At 40.9% G+C, this 18932-nt stretch overlaps 1 protein-coding gene across 3 annotated transcripts in view; it reads right to left on the bottom strand.

Annotated features, from left to right (window-relative positions):
• LOC139306496 (fibroblast growth factor 14-like) overlaps positions 1–18932 on the bottom strand; it is a 45284-nt gene that overhangs the window by 13171 nt on the left and 13181 nt on the right. The window contains exons 1-2 of one of the 3 annotated variants that reach the window (XM_070930371.1): positions 11193–11385; positions 2984–3094 (exon numbers count right to left, since the gene is read on the bottom strand). In XM_070930371.1, the coding sequence (XP_070786472.1) occupies positions 2984–3094; positions 11193–11385 (304 nt within the window). Of the gene's footprint in view, positions 1–2983; positions 3101–8585; positions 8593–11192; positions 11386–18932 lie in introns of those variants that run through there. The other 2 variants (XM_070930372.1, XM_070930370.1) reach the window with 2 other exon arrangements.

The following is an 18932-nucleotide window of genomic DNA, read 5'->3' as shown; positions in this document are numbered from 1 at the left end:
GGATGTTGAGTTTACAAGCAGAAGGCAGTAAGATATCTCTCACATTGTTGTGTAATGATGTTCTTATCTCTTTAAAATGCTTTGTATGTTAATAAAGAAGAATAAAAATTTATGGCCTGATAGCAGCAATGGGTAAAACAAAGGTGAAGGTCACAAATGAGCAAATACTGCTAAAAAGACAATGATGAAGCTTGAAAATGATTATTATCATTATCATATTTCCATCAGGGTATCATCCTGTATCTACCTCCTCTCTAACGGGAGAATGGGACAAATATTATGACGATTATTGGCCATCATTAGTTGTGACTTTTCAGGGTCTGAGGTCAATTGAAACTATGACCCTTTAACCCGTAATGCCTCATCATTACAGTTGTCGATTAGCCTGCTGACAGCACAGACAGTCAAGTTGTTGTGACAGAAACAATGTCAAACTAAAGATGAATCCTTCCTCTCTCTCTGTACATTCAGGGTGGTCGTGCACATTTCAGAAAATTCAGATGTAGACTTTTGAAATATAAACATTTTCTGTGTGATTAGTTGTTTTCTTATCAGACTATTTCTAGTGGTTCTCTCATATTTGAACCGTTCGTGTTAGTGAACGTCACTTGTTTTACATTGCCCGACCAGTAATATTTAATTCAATTCTTTTGTCATTGTATTTGGTGGATCTTGAGACAAATCTATCTATCTATCTATCTGTCTATCTATCTATCTATCTGTCTGTCTGTCTGTCTGTCTGTCTATATAAATATTATCTGTTTAAAGTTTATTTGTATAGGGACAAGTGTATAGCATGAACCAATGCCAAATACAACGTCATTTAAGTTGGTTTGCAATGCCTGTCCTGTTTGGGCCTTTAAATGTATAAAACTCAACAACAGAATACATACAGAACATTGTTTGTCCCATTTTAGGGATGTTTTCATCAATTATTGATGGTGTTATTGTTTCAGGCATTTGTGACTTGACTCGTTTTGGTTGGTTTTTGCAGCCCATGGCTCGACTGTAAACATGTTAATTGTTTCATGTTGTGAGTTTGTTTGCAGTTTCAGTAAACTTAGTGCGGACAGGTAATCCATTGCTTTTGTTTCTTCCTCCACCCCTATATAATGGAGATGAACAGAATCTGAAAAAAAAAAACATTTGAAAACTCATCAGCAGTGTGTCTTTCCGAAAACACTGTCCAAGTTACACTAGATAATCCTAAGACCTATTTATTTCATTCAGCCACTGCAAAATGCTAAAAGAAACTATTGATTTTAAGGAATTAAAATCCAAACATAATGTGAGAAGCATCCCTTCCAGTGTGCTTTGAACAGACTTTATTGACACTGTCACCCTGGCCAGGTACAGTATGAGGAGCTAATCAACATTTAACAGCAGAGGATTCCAAAGACAGTCGATGCCAATTTTGTTATGCAGAAGGAAATATACACATAGATTTTATAATGTGTAATTGATATATTATAAAATCGTAACACAACAATGGCCTGTAATGAAGGCTGTGACAGTGGACGTGCTATTTGGGGCCAACAGCCCAACAGTTTTCTTTCTAATCAGGGGCTGATTACACCTGAGATATCAGAGCCCTCATTAATCAAGGTTGCATAGAAATGGTTGTTAAATCTCTCCAGCATTTACAATGTTCAGCCAAAGAAATGTATCAAATGTGCGCAAGTACACCTGCAAGTAATCATATCACACTTCCTAAACTGCCATCACGCTCATGCACAGCCTTCATTAACATAAAGATATGCACCCAGCTGATTAGAGATGGTAACAACCCTCCCTTTAAATGCTGCAGGAAATGTCACTGATGTCTCCCCTCTGCTGAGCATGGCTCCGCCAGACACGCTGACAAACAATGGAAAATGAAGCCTGGCAACAAGTGTGAGCTGCAGTGAATTCTGTTTGATCTACACGCCGAGCTGTGGCAGAAATTTTAAAAAATGGTGACGTGAAGACATTTGCCAAAAATGGATGTGAAGACATTTGCCAAAGAAAATTAAAATAAAAATCATAGTAAACAAGTGGGACATTGCTGCAACACGCGGATGGCAGAGAGCAACCAGCTCAGCCAATGTGGAAAGGACACTTTGGACCAGTGTGCTGCCTGCTGTAGTGATTACTGATTAGCATTTGATTTTCTCTCAGCCTAGCACATCAGAATATAGCAAAGGCTACAATAATCAATAAGCCATCCATCTGCAGCTCCTCCCTGAGGGCAGTGTTGGGTGCAGAGATCCAATAAACTAGGCCTTAAAAAACGAAATCCTCTGAATAGCCACTTGTTGCTTTCAGTCGAGCAGTTGGTGTGCTCTCTGAAAGCACGCTGCCTGCACAACGTGAAATGGAGCCACTATGAAAACACCATCACTGTCTCATTGCTGTCTTTATGATTGCATATACAGTGACTGACTGTGTTTATATCAATACCAACATTAAAAATGATCAATATGCTGGAATGGCAGATGGTATAGCTGGACAATATGTATATAATATGGAGGAACTTGAACCTTTAGTTTGAACTAATTTATATCAAACTACTTTAACTTTTTAACTATTATAATAACTAGGAGTCATTAGATCTTTCCTGCTGTTCTCTCCTTTTCAAAGCAAGAAAAAAAATCATCTCTCGACCTTCATCAAACGAGATGAGGACGAGAGACACATCGTCTCTAAATAAATATTTGGCTGTGAGAGAGACTATTATGGCTTTTCCTTTGCTATGATGAAATTTTGGTTTTGGGCTGAAACTCTCCTCAGTGTTGTTTTGAGCACTGATTTTCTGTTTCACAGCCTTACATTCCTGCATTGTCAAGAAAATCACAGAGCAACTCTTCTTAGAAACGGGTGAACACACAGTTCACACATGCTTTTAGTCAAGCTGTGTTGATGTGAAGAAATTGACTATTTACTGTCGTTACTGTATTATAGAAAGTCAGCAGGGCTCTATGCACTCAGTCCTGTGTCTACTTACAGGAGTTGGTGCTGTCGTCTTTGGTCCCGTCCATACTTCCATCCTGGCCCATCTGGAGATAGAAGCCCTGCCTGCAGAACAACCTGGTCACTATGCCCTTCAGCTGTGGTTCTACACAACACAAACACAGACAAAGAGCCAGGGAGAAGAATAGTTGAAAAGAACTGATCTTCGAATAAGGACCTGCTATACATCATACCGCCCTTAAATATGAACAAGCAAATGGAAATAAAATGAGGAAAGATTTGTAATAAGATTTGTCAGCATCAACAGAATGATTTATAAACAATTTATCTACAAATGAATCCCCAGAAATCAATTTATGCACAAATCCTGGAAGGCACATTTGAGATACAACACAGTTTGGCATTAAGGAACAATGTGACCACATGCTGCATCCTGAGGGATTTCCTGTGGAGAGACTAGTCAGGCACAACCAATCCATTACAGGATTCTTGGACTAATCCTTCCTTCGTTGTCATTGTTCCACTTGAATAACACTGATAAATTATTTCTGAACCTTTGATGGTGTAGAGCAGCTTCATAACGGCTTTGTATCTACAATGTTCCGTTTACTATTCATCTATTGACATCATTACAGATCTATCATTGTTGTTCCAATGCAAATGTTTGAATTCTTAGTTACTGGATGCGCTGCTCTTGACTAATCCATATTGCGCCAACTACACAGCTGTCACTTTTTGCCTCTCACTGTTCTCGCCATGAAATACAAAAAATAACTGATATAAAACAAAATGCCTACAACTGCTGAGAATGAGAGAGAGCAAGAACAAGTGACAAAAAGGAGGTGGGAATGAGCTGAGGGACAAAGACTGACTGAGTCACTAGATAAAGATGGAGAACGAGACACCTGCATTAGGTGATATAAGAGTAGTGCTTCTTCGGCAGGTACAGACAGGCATTTTTCCATTCTATCATCATTACTCTCTGTAGATAGATAGCACTGTTTTCCACACAAACACACGTTAGTTGGTGACACTAATTATTTAATTCGCCTCCTCACACACACGTACAAGTGACCACACCCATTCTCCCTCTATAAAACACACACCAGTGACTTTGCCTCCGTCAGCGCAGCTAAAGCAGGGTGGGAATCCCCTTTGAAGATGTGAGTGTGAGAGGCAGGGAGTGAATGTGTAAAGGTATACCCTAATGCACAGAGACAGAAAAAAGCCAAGACTGACCCAATTTATGATGAGTGTGTGTGTGAGAGAGAGAGAGAGAGAGAGAGAGAGAGAGAGAGAGAGAGAGAGAGAGAGAGAGAGAGAGAGAGAGAGAGAGAGAGAGAGAGAGAGAGAGAGAGAGAGAGAGAGAGGGGTGTTTTCCATCTTTGTGAAGGATCCATCTTGTGCAGCAGGGGAGAAGAAGGGAAGAGGAGCTGTGAAGCTTGCCACCAGCACTTGAACTGACAAATTTCCCAGCACGCTGCTTAGCATGTTGTGTGGTACAGTCAATAATAAATCTCAGTTAGATTAGGAAGACAGCTATTACAGTTGCTGGCAAGGATCTCCCACCACCAGGAGGAGCGTAGTTATATGCACATCACATGCAGGTTAAAGGCTATTGCAAATCACAATATGAAAATGTGTAAATTTAGGTATAACTTGATAGCAGCATCTTGTTGATATTGAAATACATTTTTATGATTTGTGTCACGTGCAGTATTCTAATGTTTCCCTCCTGTAACTTAAAACTATTTTGGCATTTGGCTATTCTGATATTTTCTTTTTAGATATTTTTTGATAGATTTGATGTATTGTCTCTGCACTCCTACTCTTTGGGATTGATGCATTTTTGATTTGAAATGGTCATTTGTTTTCATTATCTACTTATTGAATTGTTAAATGTTTTGAGGTGTAAATTAAATATCTTTGGGTTTTGGACGGTTGATTGAACAAGAAGAATTTCAAGACAACAGCTTGGAATCTGTGATGAGCATTTTTCATTCTTTCTGACATAAATACATAAATATCTACATACTAATTGATAAAGAAAATATTTGATAGTTGCAGCCCCGTACACAAACACTCCTCACTGCAACCACATTTCTCTTTCCTCTTTCCTACAACTACAGCACAATCTATATTTTCATGCATTAAGAAAATATCATTCCAACTGACAGTTGTGATATTTCTTGCTCCTTTATGATTCAAAATAACAGTTTACCTGCCTGGCATCAGCACACACTGCCCACTGCAGACAGACTGAAATCAGTCACATTTCAATCTCTCTCTCCTTGTTTGTGTGACGCACGACCGGAGGAAGCTGCTGGAAATGTAATTTATTGTCTCTTACCTTTTTCTCGAACGTGTCATGTCTTCTGTATTTCATCTATGTTGTTTATAATTTATAAAAGATAATTTATAATGTATTATTGTATTTTAAATGTTACTGAATTAGACCAGGAGACACAGAGGAGAGTGCTCCTTCCAGCCTGGCTTTGCATTTATACCTATCTCTGTCTTTCTGTTGACTTAAAACCCTGTCTGATGTGGATATATTACAGCAGCTGCATCTCAGTGGCGGCTTGTAATATCAAAAAACCCTTCCTGGCTGGCGTTGTGACTCAGCTGATGGGAATTTTCAAGGCCACGCAATTCATGGTGGTAGAATTTATATTTCTGGTATCGATACCACATCGGCACAATTTATTCAGTAAGAAAAAACATTTACTATTTACATTCTGAATGATCTGTATCATTACTCAGGGCTGGACATGGGTCTGAAACCAATATAATTAAACTGAGAATAACTATAACAACCAATCCCATCTAACCAGAGGTTTAACCAATCAACTCATAGTCTAGTCCAGAATCTTTAATAAGTCATACTGTAATTAATTAGGACAAACATCAGAATTGAGCCAACATATCAAAGAAACATAATGCATTGATGTATTCAAAAGAACTGCTACTATTACTTTTATCTTATGCGATGTAATTTATCATGATATAGATTTTTAATCACATCGTCCAGCACTATCATGAGTACAATTACAGTCTCAAATGGAGTTATTGTTGGTGTTTGCATAACTCCCTGCTGTAATGGATGAAAAATCAATAACTCTCCACAGGGGAAAGTCCTGTTGCATCTACTCAGCATCATCTCATCATCTATTTATGCGTCTATTCACCCATCTCACATCCAGTTATCCATTTACTCATATTCCAACCTGACGTGCCCAACCGCACTGTGACATTCCCACAGTCGTGAAGGTGATATTCCCACTCTTCCCAGCATCTCCACATCCCGTTTGTTACTAGGGAAATTCCCATTCTCGTGTTGCCACGGCAACTGTCTCGTGATTCCAGACTGTTCCAGTTGAAGGGTATTCCCCCATCTTACATACACACACACACATTCAGTACACATACACACAGCTATATTTTCACCGTAACGTGATCTGATTCAATCAGTCAGCCCGTCAAGCCGCCACGCTGATTTGACATGTCATATTGTCTGTTAATTCGCCCCAGTCTGAGTCTGAATACAGTGTTTAATACGGTATAAAATGGGTGTCTCATACAAGTATTGCATTCAAGAACTCTCTCTCTCTTTCTTTCTTTTTACACACACACACGCACACGCACACGCACACACACACACACACACACACACACACACACAACAACAACAACAACAACAGCACCAGAGTGAAGAATTCACGAGCAGCAACTGAATGCAACCATGTCATCCTCATTTACATCAGAGTGATCAGTGATTAGAGAAACACTGAACAGGGAAGATTTCTTGTTAAAATACACTGTTAAACCATTCAGCTAAGTAAATGTCCTTCACCTCTTATATGGCAGCAATGACGCAGTTTGTTTGATTATGTATCTACTCTAATAAATAATAAAGTCCTTAACCTGAATTTGTGAGAAATTATAATCAGATTTTATGCAAGTCTGCACCACATATCAGCGTTGTCTTTCCTTTAATGCTGTATCGTCTTGATATTTTTTCAGAGGCTTTTCCAGCCTTGACAAGAATACAATTCTGAGGGAAACACCAATGTCATCTATTGATTAGCCATTCCTGCTTATTATTGTGCATTGATTGAAAGGCAAGGGAACACCCTGTACACACAGCCAGTCCATCACAGGGATAACATATAGACAAACAGAGGTGACAGTGTTAACCACACAGCAACGCCGCACTGAATAACAATCACTAGCAGTGGCTTTAATGTGAAAAATATTGGCATTTGTTTCCTGAGTGATTCTTCATCCATCCATTTTCAAGTCGGTTTCAGGGAGATGTGGCAACATAGCAACAGAGCAGCTGAGATGTTTTTTTATTCAGCATTTTCCTCTCGTTCCTCCTGGGGGATCTCAAGGTGATCAGAGGCCAGCTGGGAGAAGTATTTCCTATTGTATTTCCTGGGTAAATGCTGATCCAGATTACTTACTTACTTACTTATTCAAAGTAATAAAATATTCAATATTCAGATCAAAAATTAATATTGGTTTAAATCGCAATTTTTGTATTTTATTTAATCAAAGTTCCACTGGGGTATCCTTACCAGGTGCCTGAAAATGTGCAACTGGCTCCTACAATGTGAGGAGGAGCAACTCGACTTTCAGGTCCTCCTGCATCACTAAACTCCTCATCTCAGCAGTGAATCCTTATTTTGGCGTATCCATAATCTCATCCTCTCGGTCACTATGCAGAGTTCATGACCACGGGTGAGAGCGGGACACAACATCAACAAATCGGCAAGTCAAGAGCTTTGTGGTTCAGCTCCCCTTCCAGCCACAGCACCTCATGCTCCTTACAGTCCTACGGTCACATAAAGATACGACCCAGAGATACTTGAACCATGTGATTTGAACCTGATTTCACTGTGTGACAACAATATTGCATTACACAGATAGATTTGCTGCTTTTCTCTTTACGAAACATATTGTCTAATGAGAAACAACTACAAAGCAGAGCAAAAGTCAAAAATCTCTGCATGCACAATGTCATTCAGGTACACTGCCATTAGCTACTGAAACAAGTAGGTTTAATGGCTTTGTTTGTGAGATTTGTTTGTTTAGGTGAGATTAAAGACAAAGTCATACTAATCAATAATGGAAATAATCATTTGTTGCATCCCTATAAACACACACTCCTCACTTCAACTGCATCATTCATTCCGATGAATACGACAGTCTATATTTTCATACATTAAGTGAATTCCAACAGCTGTGATATTTCTTGCTGCTTCATGATTCAAAATAACACTTTACCTGCCCAGCATCCATCCGTCTGTCAGAACAGAAATCAGAACACACTGTCCACTGCAGACAGACTGAAATCAGTCACATTTCAATCTCCCCGTCCTTGTTTTATGTGACGCACGACCAGAGGAAGCTGCTGAAAATGTCATTTATAGTCTCTTATCTTTTTCTAGAACGCGTCATGTCCTTTATATTTCATATATGACGTCTTAATTCATAAAACATAATGTAAAATACATTTTTGTATTGTAAATGTTACTGAATTAGACCTGAAGCCACAGCTCCCTGTCTTTCTGTTGACTGTCTGATGTGGATATATTACAGCAGGTGCATTTCAGTGGCGGCTTGTAATATCAGAATACCTTTCCTGGCTGGGGTTGTGACTCAGCCGGTGGGAATTTGTGGAGGCCACATGATTTATTTTCTGATTGAAGCTACCAAAAGCCAATATTTTGTGGCAGTGATTATCTTTTAATTTGGTGGGGAAATCCTGTCCATCATGTCACAATCAAATCCTCCACTCGGAGACTCAACGTCAGACTGATGAAGGGTTATCAGCTCTTAAACGAGGCTGATTTCACTGCAGGATTAAATACTGTTGAGTAAAATCCTCCCACACCAGTGCCCTGAGTTCTCTGCTCAGACGTCTAATTACTAATAATAACAACATAGTGGGACTAGCTGTGGACAAGAAGGAGCCTCCATTATTTTCAGAAGTGGACTGATATCACATTTTTAATAAAAAGCCAATTTTGGCTCCATGTCAGTCTAACTCGAGCTGATAAAAGCATGCAAATTTAAGCTGTATTGAACCACATCTTTGATCGAGTAATGAAGGCTGCAGATCAGTTTGAGTCGGGTCTGTCTGTCTCTCCTTCACAAAACCTCTGGAAGACAGTAGGGGATGTTGGCAAATCTCTCTCTCTCTCTCGCTCTCTCACACACACACACACACACACACACACACACAGCACAGAGATTGTGGACGTTGCCAAGCTTTCACCAGCAGCTCTCACAGCTGGGAACAGAGAGGAGGGTGAGATGGAAGGAGGGAAAGGAGGAGGAGGTAGGAAGGAAAGAGAGGGAGGAAAAAAGTTAAATGAAGCTGGAAGGAGGGATGAAAAGATCTAAGGTATGTGGTGAGGATTTGGTGGAGAGGAGGAGGAGGGCAATGAGAGGAGGAGGAGGAGGAGGAGGAGGAGGAGGAGGAGGAGGAGGAGAAGACAGAAGGTATGGGAGAAAGGTGACAAAAAAGGGAAAAAGAGAAAGGAGAGAAAAGAGGAACAAAAATGCGGAGGAACTGAAACAAAGAAAGAGAAAGGAGATGAGAGAAGAGGAGGCTGTTCTTTTCAAATAGGAAAGAAGGGATGAAAAGGAAGAGAGGATTAGGATGGAGAGGAGGAAGGGTGGCCAAATGTAGGATGAGGAGCAGAAGGAGGAGGAGAAGAGAGGAGGTAAGGGGGAAAGGTGACAAAAGGGGAAGAGAAAGCAGGGGCAAAAATGCAGAGGAACTGAAGCTAAGACATGAGGTGAGGAGGAGACAACAAGAAAGAGGGAGGTAAGTGAAGAGAAAGATGAGAGTAGAGGAGGCTGAAGAAAAAACCCAAAATGAAGCTGGAAGAAGGGGTGAAAAGATGTAATGTAGGGAAGGAAGATTAAGATGAGTGGTAAAATAAAGAGATGAAGAGTGGAAGAAAGGAGGCAGGGGAGAAGGGTGACAAAAAGAGGAGAGGAGAGGAGGCTGTTGACATCTATTCTTCCCAAAAAGGAAATAAGGGAAAAGGGCTGGAAGGAGGGATGAAAAGATCTAAGGTAGGAAGGGAGGACAAAGGGAAAAAGAAAGGTAAGAAAAGGAAAAAGGAAAAGAAGGAGAGGGGAGATGAAGAGAAAAGAGGAGATCCAACTCCCACCATGATCTGGAATCTGGCTCTCAGATCCCACATATCCTCAACACTCACAAGACCAAACTGCTGAAAATCCATTCCTATCAACGTGACTCCTCACGCTCGTCTCTCCTACATCTCTTCCCCTGTCCCTCCTCCCCTCCTCTCATTTCCTGCCTCCTTCTCTCCTCCCTTCATCCATCCCTTCACACACTGTCACCTGCTGGTTTCTCACACAATCAATTGATTACAAAGGCACTTGTCGCCTCTGCTACTGAACACTTACCACAGCACACAATCACAACATTCTCATTAATCTGCATTCACTTACATATCTAATCACTTCTCTGTGCATTGACGGCAAGATCTGTCCCGTGATCTAACAATAATGTTCATTTGCCTTTGAGTGGGACTTGAAATCTGAATGGTGGACATTTTTACTTTTTGAACAAAAACCTGTTTTTGAGGGAAAAATCTGAATTACATGGAGCAGAAGCGGAATTTCAAAATAAGAGACAGACATTAGTTTTGTTCCTGTCATTGTGTTTTAGTCTAATTTTAACGCAAAGTCTAATCGTGGTGATAGGGCTTTTTGAATTATGAGGTGAAAATGAGAGAGCGAGGTAGAGATGCACACAGAGACAGCCAGAGAGAGAGAGAGACTAGACAGACTAATCTGTGGCTTCAATAATGGATGTACCTGGAAACTACTGAACCATAAGACACTACAAGACATGACAGTGTGTGTGTGTGTGTGTGTGTGTGTGTGTCACCACAGAGGGGAGAAAGGGAAAAAGAGAGGGAGAGGGGCGAGTCTGTCAGTCTGTGTTTATGCATGATTGGGGTGTGTGCGCGTGTATGAGCGCGCGTGAGTAGTCTACATGCTTGCACCAGCCAGAGCGTGCATGTGTGAAGGTGGTTCTGTGCGAATGTGGCCGCGCGTAAAAGTGTACACAAGTGCGTGCGTTTATTCATGTGTGTGGAAGAGCGCGCGCATATGCATATCAATATATTTTGCGTGTGTGCGATTGTCTTTGTGCATGCATGTGCGCGTTTGTCTGCCCCCCATTTCCTCCACACCTTGCCTCCGTAGCCTCCTCTTCTTCAAGCCAAATATCCGGACTTTGGAGAAGATGTCGACCAGGTTCCCGTTGCACAGCCCCTGCTTCTTACCGGGGCTCTTCCGCCGCCGGTGAGTAGTCGGTCGGTGGGCGTGTTGCTCTCTCGCCTGTCTCTTCTGCCGGATCAAACCGCTGGCGATGGCCGCTGCCATGTCTCCGCCGAAACAGCCGACACAAAATCAGCCCTGTCTCCGTCGGTGTCTCCAGTCTCTTCAGTTGTGTCCACCGGAGGGGACGGAGCGCAGACAAAACCAGACACAAACCTCCAGTCTCCGCTTTACCGGCTAGAACGGCCCCATACTTCAGCCACAAAGCGGTAAAGTCCAAAATAAACACACCACTTCACGTTACAGCATATTTTCATTTGTCGTTATTCCCCAGGCCATTGATTTGAAACGTACAGCGGTTTACCTGTCCGTCACGTTTCACCGGTCTGTCTGTCAGTCAGATAACAGCAGCTGTCACTGAACGGCTCCTCCAAACGATTTTACCGGACCCCGTTTGACAGTTTGTGTTCCCATGGTCAACAGGCGAGACAAACAAAAACCTCTGAAAAGGAGAATAATGCCTCAGAAAGCAATTCTGTCCTCTCCTCTGAATACGTCCGTTTGTATTCCGCTGACTGAAGCGCGAGGCGCGCGTGCAGCCGCGAGCAGCTCCAGCTGCGTGAAACTAACGACAGTTACCAAGAGCATCACCGGAAAGAGGGCGGTTTGGTTTTCAAAGTGAGAGCTTAATATGATTTGTGTTTCAAATGGATTATATACATTAATGACTCACTTTTCAGACAAAAAAACTAAAAACAATTTATAGTACAACGATTTGCTGTATTTTTATTCCTCTGTCATTTTGCTACTTGTTGCTGCCATCAAGTGGTCAATTTTAATCTAATCTAAATTATTTAAGAAAAAATATTTCTTAATAAAAACACAACTAACAGTTTAAACGTATAGGACAAATTACACGCGTTTGTTACATGGCTACCCTTTTAAAGAAAAATCATATCCACATTATCCATGTGATTTGTATTTGCTTTTAAAAATCATATAGCTGCTACATGGCTAAATTTCTTCTTTATCACAGTTTCATCTTGTGTTATTTCATGACCATTTAGTGTGATTCCTTTAGTCCTTTAGACCTTTAGTTTTCTGTTGTAGGCTATAGGCCTACTTGTGAAACGTGTTTTTTTCTTTTTAAAGTATACGGGAGCATTACTAACATTACTTAGAAATGTGTCTCAAAGCTTACATTATCGATGTTATTTTGAAAGTAATGACCGGAAGTCCCTGTGATTGCCATTCTGGGTGGTTTGACGTTGGGAAGCGCGAGCGCTCTCTGGCAACACAGCGTTGCTGGAGCCACGCGCCGAGCGAGCAGGCACACACGCGCTCTCAAAAACAACTTGTCATTCTCATTACGGGGCCAGTGAAGAGGTGTGTGTGGGGTGTGGGGGCGACGTCACCGGTCGGTGTCGGCTGGAACCGGTAGCAGGTGCTCGGGTGGTTTCAAGAATGGAAGGTATAGCGTGATGGAGCACGGGAGACTTCTGTTCATTCAAGGAAACAGTAGAATAGGACATACGTACTCTGCAACACTATGGAGTTTATAGTGGCCTTTTCGTATAAAAAGTTCTTGTACTTGTAGTACTTGTTCTTCAGTAATTGTTAGGTGGGTTCAGCAAAAGTGGGACATTTAAGCACTGGTTAGTTTTGCCATTTGACTGCGTGGAACCAAATCACTACTTGTCCCTCAACGATAATGGAGCCTCAGCACATTTGCCAAAAAGTGGCCCACTTTTTCTGAACCCACTTCTGTTTCTGTAGGATCCATAATCTATGAATATGCAAATATTTTCATGGACTCATGACCTCAGTATTTTTTTAAATGCTGGCAACAGCCCTGCCTTCTGCATTTTACTTAACCTTTTGTAGGAACAGAGCATATAAATTGTGGAACACTAATTGTATTTCAGACTGACACAAGTAAAGAATGTAACTTATATGTTTAGGAAGGTATTGCATACAATGAAACCTGCTCCACTCATTGCCTCATCCCATACAGTCCTACTGCCTGCATTCAGCTCATGACAGGCTGAATGAATGAATGGTTTAAAAATGCAAGAGGTGAGCTAGATTGACAGGCTGATAAACTGGAGGGCTGCCTGCTTCACATGTCAGGTTTGTCTACTGTACACGTGCTAATAGCTGTAAGTTTATACTTCAGGACTGAACACAGTACACTCACATTTCCTCCATGATGTAACAGGGGCAGTATCAGGTGTAGCACTGCACTGCATGTTTACATATGTGTATATAATGTTACATTATCAAGTATTCTTATTTTGAAAAGATATGTTCCAGTTTAAGTTTTGCCTAAATTTCACAAGCCAGCATGAATTTGTCTTTGCAGAGTTGCAGCATGTAGGTCAGCCATCTCTCCAGAATAAAGAGCTGGGCTTGGACCCAGCTGGACACAAAGAGCACTGAAATGAAATTTTCCTCTCTTCTGGGAAAACTGATATCAAAGAAAATCACAAAACCTTTTCCAATCTGTCTGTCCTTACAATGAATAATGAACAGTGGAGTTTGGCCGTATGGATTTTTGAGGGTTGGGTAGAACCCCCATCATATCAGGGAATGACACAATTCATTCATCGGCTCGGAAAAGTGTAATTCCCTCTAGATATTCTGACTGCAATGGTACTGAAAAGTCTCAGGAACAATGTGTACTTCTATCTCTTAAAAAACACTGTCCAACACTGTCTGGCTTTAATTCCATTAAATTGCTTTGGATATTCATAGTTCCTCACATTTCCTTTAGCACCAACAACAAAGCTTAATTTACACTTCTGCAGAGAAATAACAAAATCTGATGCTCCCAAAGAGATGAACCATTTCCATCACTGTCAATCCCAAATATCAACTTTGCATATAAGATATCTCACTTTCTAATTGGTTGATTGTCATTCAATATAGGCTTTGGATTCCAATATAGATTGTGGCTATATAATAACGGTTATGATTGTTATCTTATTTGTTAGTCTGGGCGATCATAGATCAAGAGTGGCTACATTCAAAAAGGCTTACAATGCAAATAATTATCTCAAAACAAATAAAATGTAAAATTAATATATTATTGGTACTAGTAGCATTTGTTGCCTGCATTTACTGTATTTTATTAGTGTTATTTTTACATAAATTCTTGGTTTTAAAACTATTTTGAATAAGTCCTATTCATTCTTAAGTATTTTTGTCTATGTTGCACGGATCCAAAAAGGACTTGAGGGCAGCGGGAGAAGCATATGCGATTAAAAAATAATAGGATGTCGCTTTGAGGCTTCATGACGTCAGAGGCAGGTCAGAACGCTTGAACCAAAAATATTTCGGCACCATGGACAGCGAACAGCCTCTCTCTGACACTGTCTTTCTCCACCTCTGTAAGTGTGTGTGTGTGTGTGTGTGTGTGTGCTATTCATAGAAACACACACATACACGCACTCAGACAGACAGAGACAGACACACATACAGATGCAGAGACACACACAGCTGTCTCCAAGGCATCAGAGAAATATGATGTATTTCTCATGCCCACAAGGTGGCACCAGAGCATGTCTAAGAGCACCAGCCCAACAGTAGGAGTTCTCTAATAACTGTATTAATAGTGGTGGTACATCAATAACCCAGTGGCAGTTCACTGTGTGTGGTACATGATGATCAGTAGCAGTGTGGGCCCCTGCAGAAACAAGACAATAGCGTGAATGACTGAAAAGCCTGCTCATATAAACGCTATAATAACCAAATGGAGTTCTAAATGCAGAACTTTTACAAGAGCATATCAGATTTTGGTCTTTGAGAACTGAAAAATGCCATTATGTTTTTTATGAATTTCATTGTGATATACTTTGCCTTACTTGGTCCTATTATAGCCTATTCAGAGACTCATACAAACACAGCAACAGCAGCAGTCTGTCAACCTGGATCTTCAGCAGGTAAACCTAGAATCTTTGACAGCATCCAGGGTTTCCTTCTTTGGTCTTTGATGTTGCTGACAGGCTGCTATTTAAATACAGAAGGAACTACTGATTCGTCCTTGCATGTCTCTCTCTCCCAGACAGCAGGAAAAAGAGAACAAAAAAAAAAAAGATGTGTGTGTTGGTGTGTACTTGTGCGTGTGAGGAAGGGGTGTGTACGCTCTTTTATCCAGGTCAGTCCTAGTGAAGGAGTTATGAATAAATCAAAGCTACATTTACATTAAAATTCATCTCTTCTGCTGCTTTTTATAACATCGGAGGAAGGCGGGACACGGCTATTAAACTTCAAAAGAAAAATTCTTTGCACCCCATCCTTCTTCCATCCACTTATTCCACCATGCACACCCCCCAAACAAAAAACCCTCTGCCTGTCCAAAGTCTTTCTGCTTCATGGTACAGGTTTTGCAAAAGAACACACACACACACACACACACACACACACACACACTGATAAACACAAGAACACACAAATCATGAAAGTAAACAGAAATATGCAATACTGTGCATTAATAAAAAAAGAAAATGCTTTAATACAGTGCTCTCCACACAGATAGACACTTCAATTATTTTTTATTGCATTTGAAGCTTTCTGCATGTCTGTGTGTTGACACAATTTTCCTGTGTTTTTGCAGAGACAGCAGCGCCCTCTACAGGCCCCACACAGGCATGATTAATACAGCAAACAATATCTTTACACTCAAACAAAAGAATCAATGATCAATATTCTACATGTAGTTAAATGTTTATGAAAGTATGAAAGCTAATTCCATTCTATTTACTTTCATTATATTTCTATTCAGTTTTAAGAATAAAAAAGGGAGAATGTAGCAGTAGAAAAGAGTTTAAGTCAGAATGGAGCCAACTGGCTGTGTGTTGGAGTTTCTACTATCATTCAATAACCTTTCCTCTAGTGCCAACCTCAGGCCAAATGTATGTGTACATTGCACATAAGATATTTATTAAGAACCCTTTTTAGCCCTACAAGTTTTAAGTTAAGAGTAGTAAGTGATGATGTGTTCAGCGGGGCACACAGACTCCCTTAGAAGCAGAGGTGAAAATGAAAAAGGAGCACCTAGTTCATGTGCAGGTTTAGGGTTCAGCAGCATATAGCAGCATTTAGGCTGCTCAAGTGCCCCTCTGGTGTGACATTAGCCAAAAGTGAAACTTGTAAGTGTCCCATTAGGGAACAGACATATTCTGGTTAAAACACGCAATTTCGCAACTCCGAGCAGCAATGACTTATAGTCATTTTAGAATCCAAAGCAGCACTTTAAAAAGCAAACTCATGTGAATAAAACACGACATTGTAATTTACTTGTGGTTCCAGTTAGAACAAGAACACAATGAACCAGCCAAAAGCAATAGCATTGAGATGCTGAAAGCAAGACTGTCTTTGACATTTCAAGGCGTTTGTTCGCAAACACAGAGAAAGAAGCGCTACCTACGCCTACAGAGGAAAAATAAGGAGTTATTGTACACCAGCACCAAAACAGCTCGACTACCTTGAGAGAAGTATTGAACATGTTGGGTGTGGGAGGATGACGATGACTGTTTGGTTTTCTGTACGCTCACCAAGAAGCTCATACATATACAGTACAATACAGGAACTGTGCTTGAGGCCAGATGGGGAACTGGAAGGAGGCAGATGTGACTTTTATTTACCTACAAGTTTTAACATTTGCTCATAATATTGTCAATTTGTTGATGACTTAACACACAGACATGAGAGTGGTGTCTTCTTTTTTCACTCTCAGAAATAATTATTTCCCAAAATGTTTAACTACTCCTTTAAATGGAAGATTCACCTGATGAGATTGGTTGTAAATATTGCCCACAAGACCTGGGCTTCATTTATACTCTCCATTTTCTCAATAAAAGCAAGACTCTGTAGGTGGCGCTCTTTTCTCTGTTTGGTCATGGTGACTAATGCTCAGGCTAATGAATGTGTTCCTCTCATGCTCTGAACAAACAGCAGACCAAGACGAAGCAACAAGTAAACATTAAGATATGTTGAATCAAATAGCCATAAATATCTGCGGGAGAGAGGAGAAAAGAGTTGAAAAAGAGGGGATTGAAAAAGACAGACAGGGAGGTAACAGATGTGGGTGGGTGATCCCCAGACAGGAGTGTGAGGATAGCCACTCTGAACTGAGCAGGATGAGTCATAATTTACACTCAGAAACCCACCCACACACACACACACACTCACACTCACAGAAGCACAGACACGGGGAAGTCCACTGTTACCTTGGTAACGAGTGATTAGTGACGCAGGTGGGTCTCCGAACGGAGGGAGAGAACACCTGCTGAATGCTGAGAGGATAACACACACACACACACACACACACACACACACACACACACACACACACACACACACACACACACACACACACACACACACACACCTGGCATCAATTACATTCATCATACTGCGTCTTTGACTTTATCTTTCTGCTCTGCCTATGGGTTTGTCTCCGCTCCCCTTATCTCTTTTCCTTGTTTCCTCTCCTCTCTTTGTTTTCTTTCCTTTCCTCTCCTCTCTTCTTCCCTTGTCTCCTCTCCTATCCTTGTTTCCTCTCCTCTCTTTGTCTCCTTTCCTTTCTTTCCCCCTCTCATCTCCTTTCCTTGTCTCCTCTACCGTTTCATCTCCTCTCCTCGTCTCCTCTCCTCTCTTTGTTCCATCTCCTTTCCTTTCATCTCCTCTTGTCTCCTTGTTTGCTCTTATCTCATCTCCTTCCCTTGACTCCTCTCCTCTCCTCTTCTTTTCATTTATTTCCTCTCCTTTCTTCTCCTCTCCTCCCTTCATCTATCTTTGTAACATCACCAACTCAGCGGGGAGGAGGAGGGAGGGAATGGAGGGACTAAATTATTCATTCACACCCCTTCTCTCTTTTCCTCCATCTCTGTCTGCTGTCTCTGCCGTCTTGAACCCCACCCCCCCCTCCCCTCAATCTCCCTGTTATACCTATTCCTCTCTCATCCCAGAATTTCTTTCAACGCCTCTCTTGCTCGCAGCACAAAAACCAGTGAAAACTTTACATGTAGAGTGTCAGAGGATTCACAGGGATAGGCACGGTAAAACATACATTGGGTTCTCGTTCCTGTCATACTAGTTTGTCAGTCAGGATGGTTAAAGTAACCTTTATTATCACAAATACAACTTTGCTTTGGGGTTAAGTTATATGACAGCAAGATAAGCCAACCCTTGTAACCTAGCAACCACAGACAAAGCTATGTGCATCATTACAGATGACGAAAGTCTTTCTTACTGCCGATTATCTGCTGTATCTAAATGGACGTAGTACAGTATATATGTCTGAGCTTTCATTAAATTAAGGCTTTAACTTTTGCTTAAAAGTAGCATGAGTAGAGAAGAGTCGTAAAATCAGCAATCTGACACAGCAGCATCAGTTACACAGTTTGCTAACATTATCCACCATAAGCTATACTAGTCATATTAAACTAAATGAGGCAAACAGAAAAAACACTCTGCTGTGCAAAGCAATTTGGCCTTAAAGTCAAGACAGACAACTGTCTATTTTATTGGGAATATAGATCAAACGCTATCAGTGTATGAAGAAATCTCCTGTCTGCATATCAAGCAACCCCACATCCCCAAAGAAAGGACTCCAAGGTAAAGACTCTTCTCAACCGCAGGTCTGACTT

The sequence above is a fragment of the Enoplosus armatus genome, chromosome 24, assembly GCF_043641665.1.
Source record: "Enoplosus armatus isolate fEnoArm2 chromosome 24, fEnoArm2.hap1, whole genome shotgun sequence".
Taxonomy (NCBI): Eukaryota; Metazoa; Chordata; class Actinopteri; order Centrarchiformes; family Enoplosidae; genus Enoplosus; species Enoplosus armatus.
Note: the sequence above shows the minus strand (reverse complement) of the source record. Positions and strands in the feature narration are given on the sequence as shown.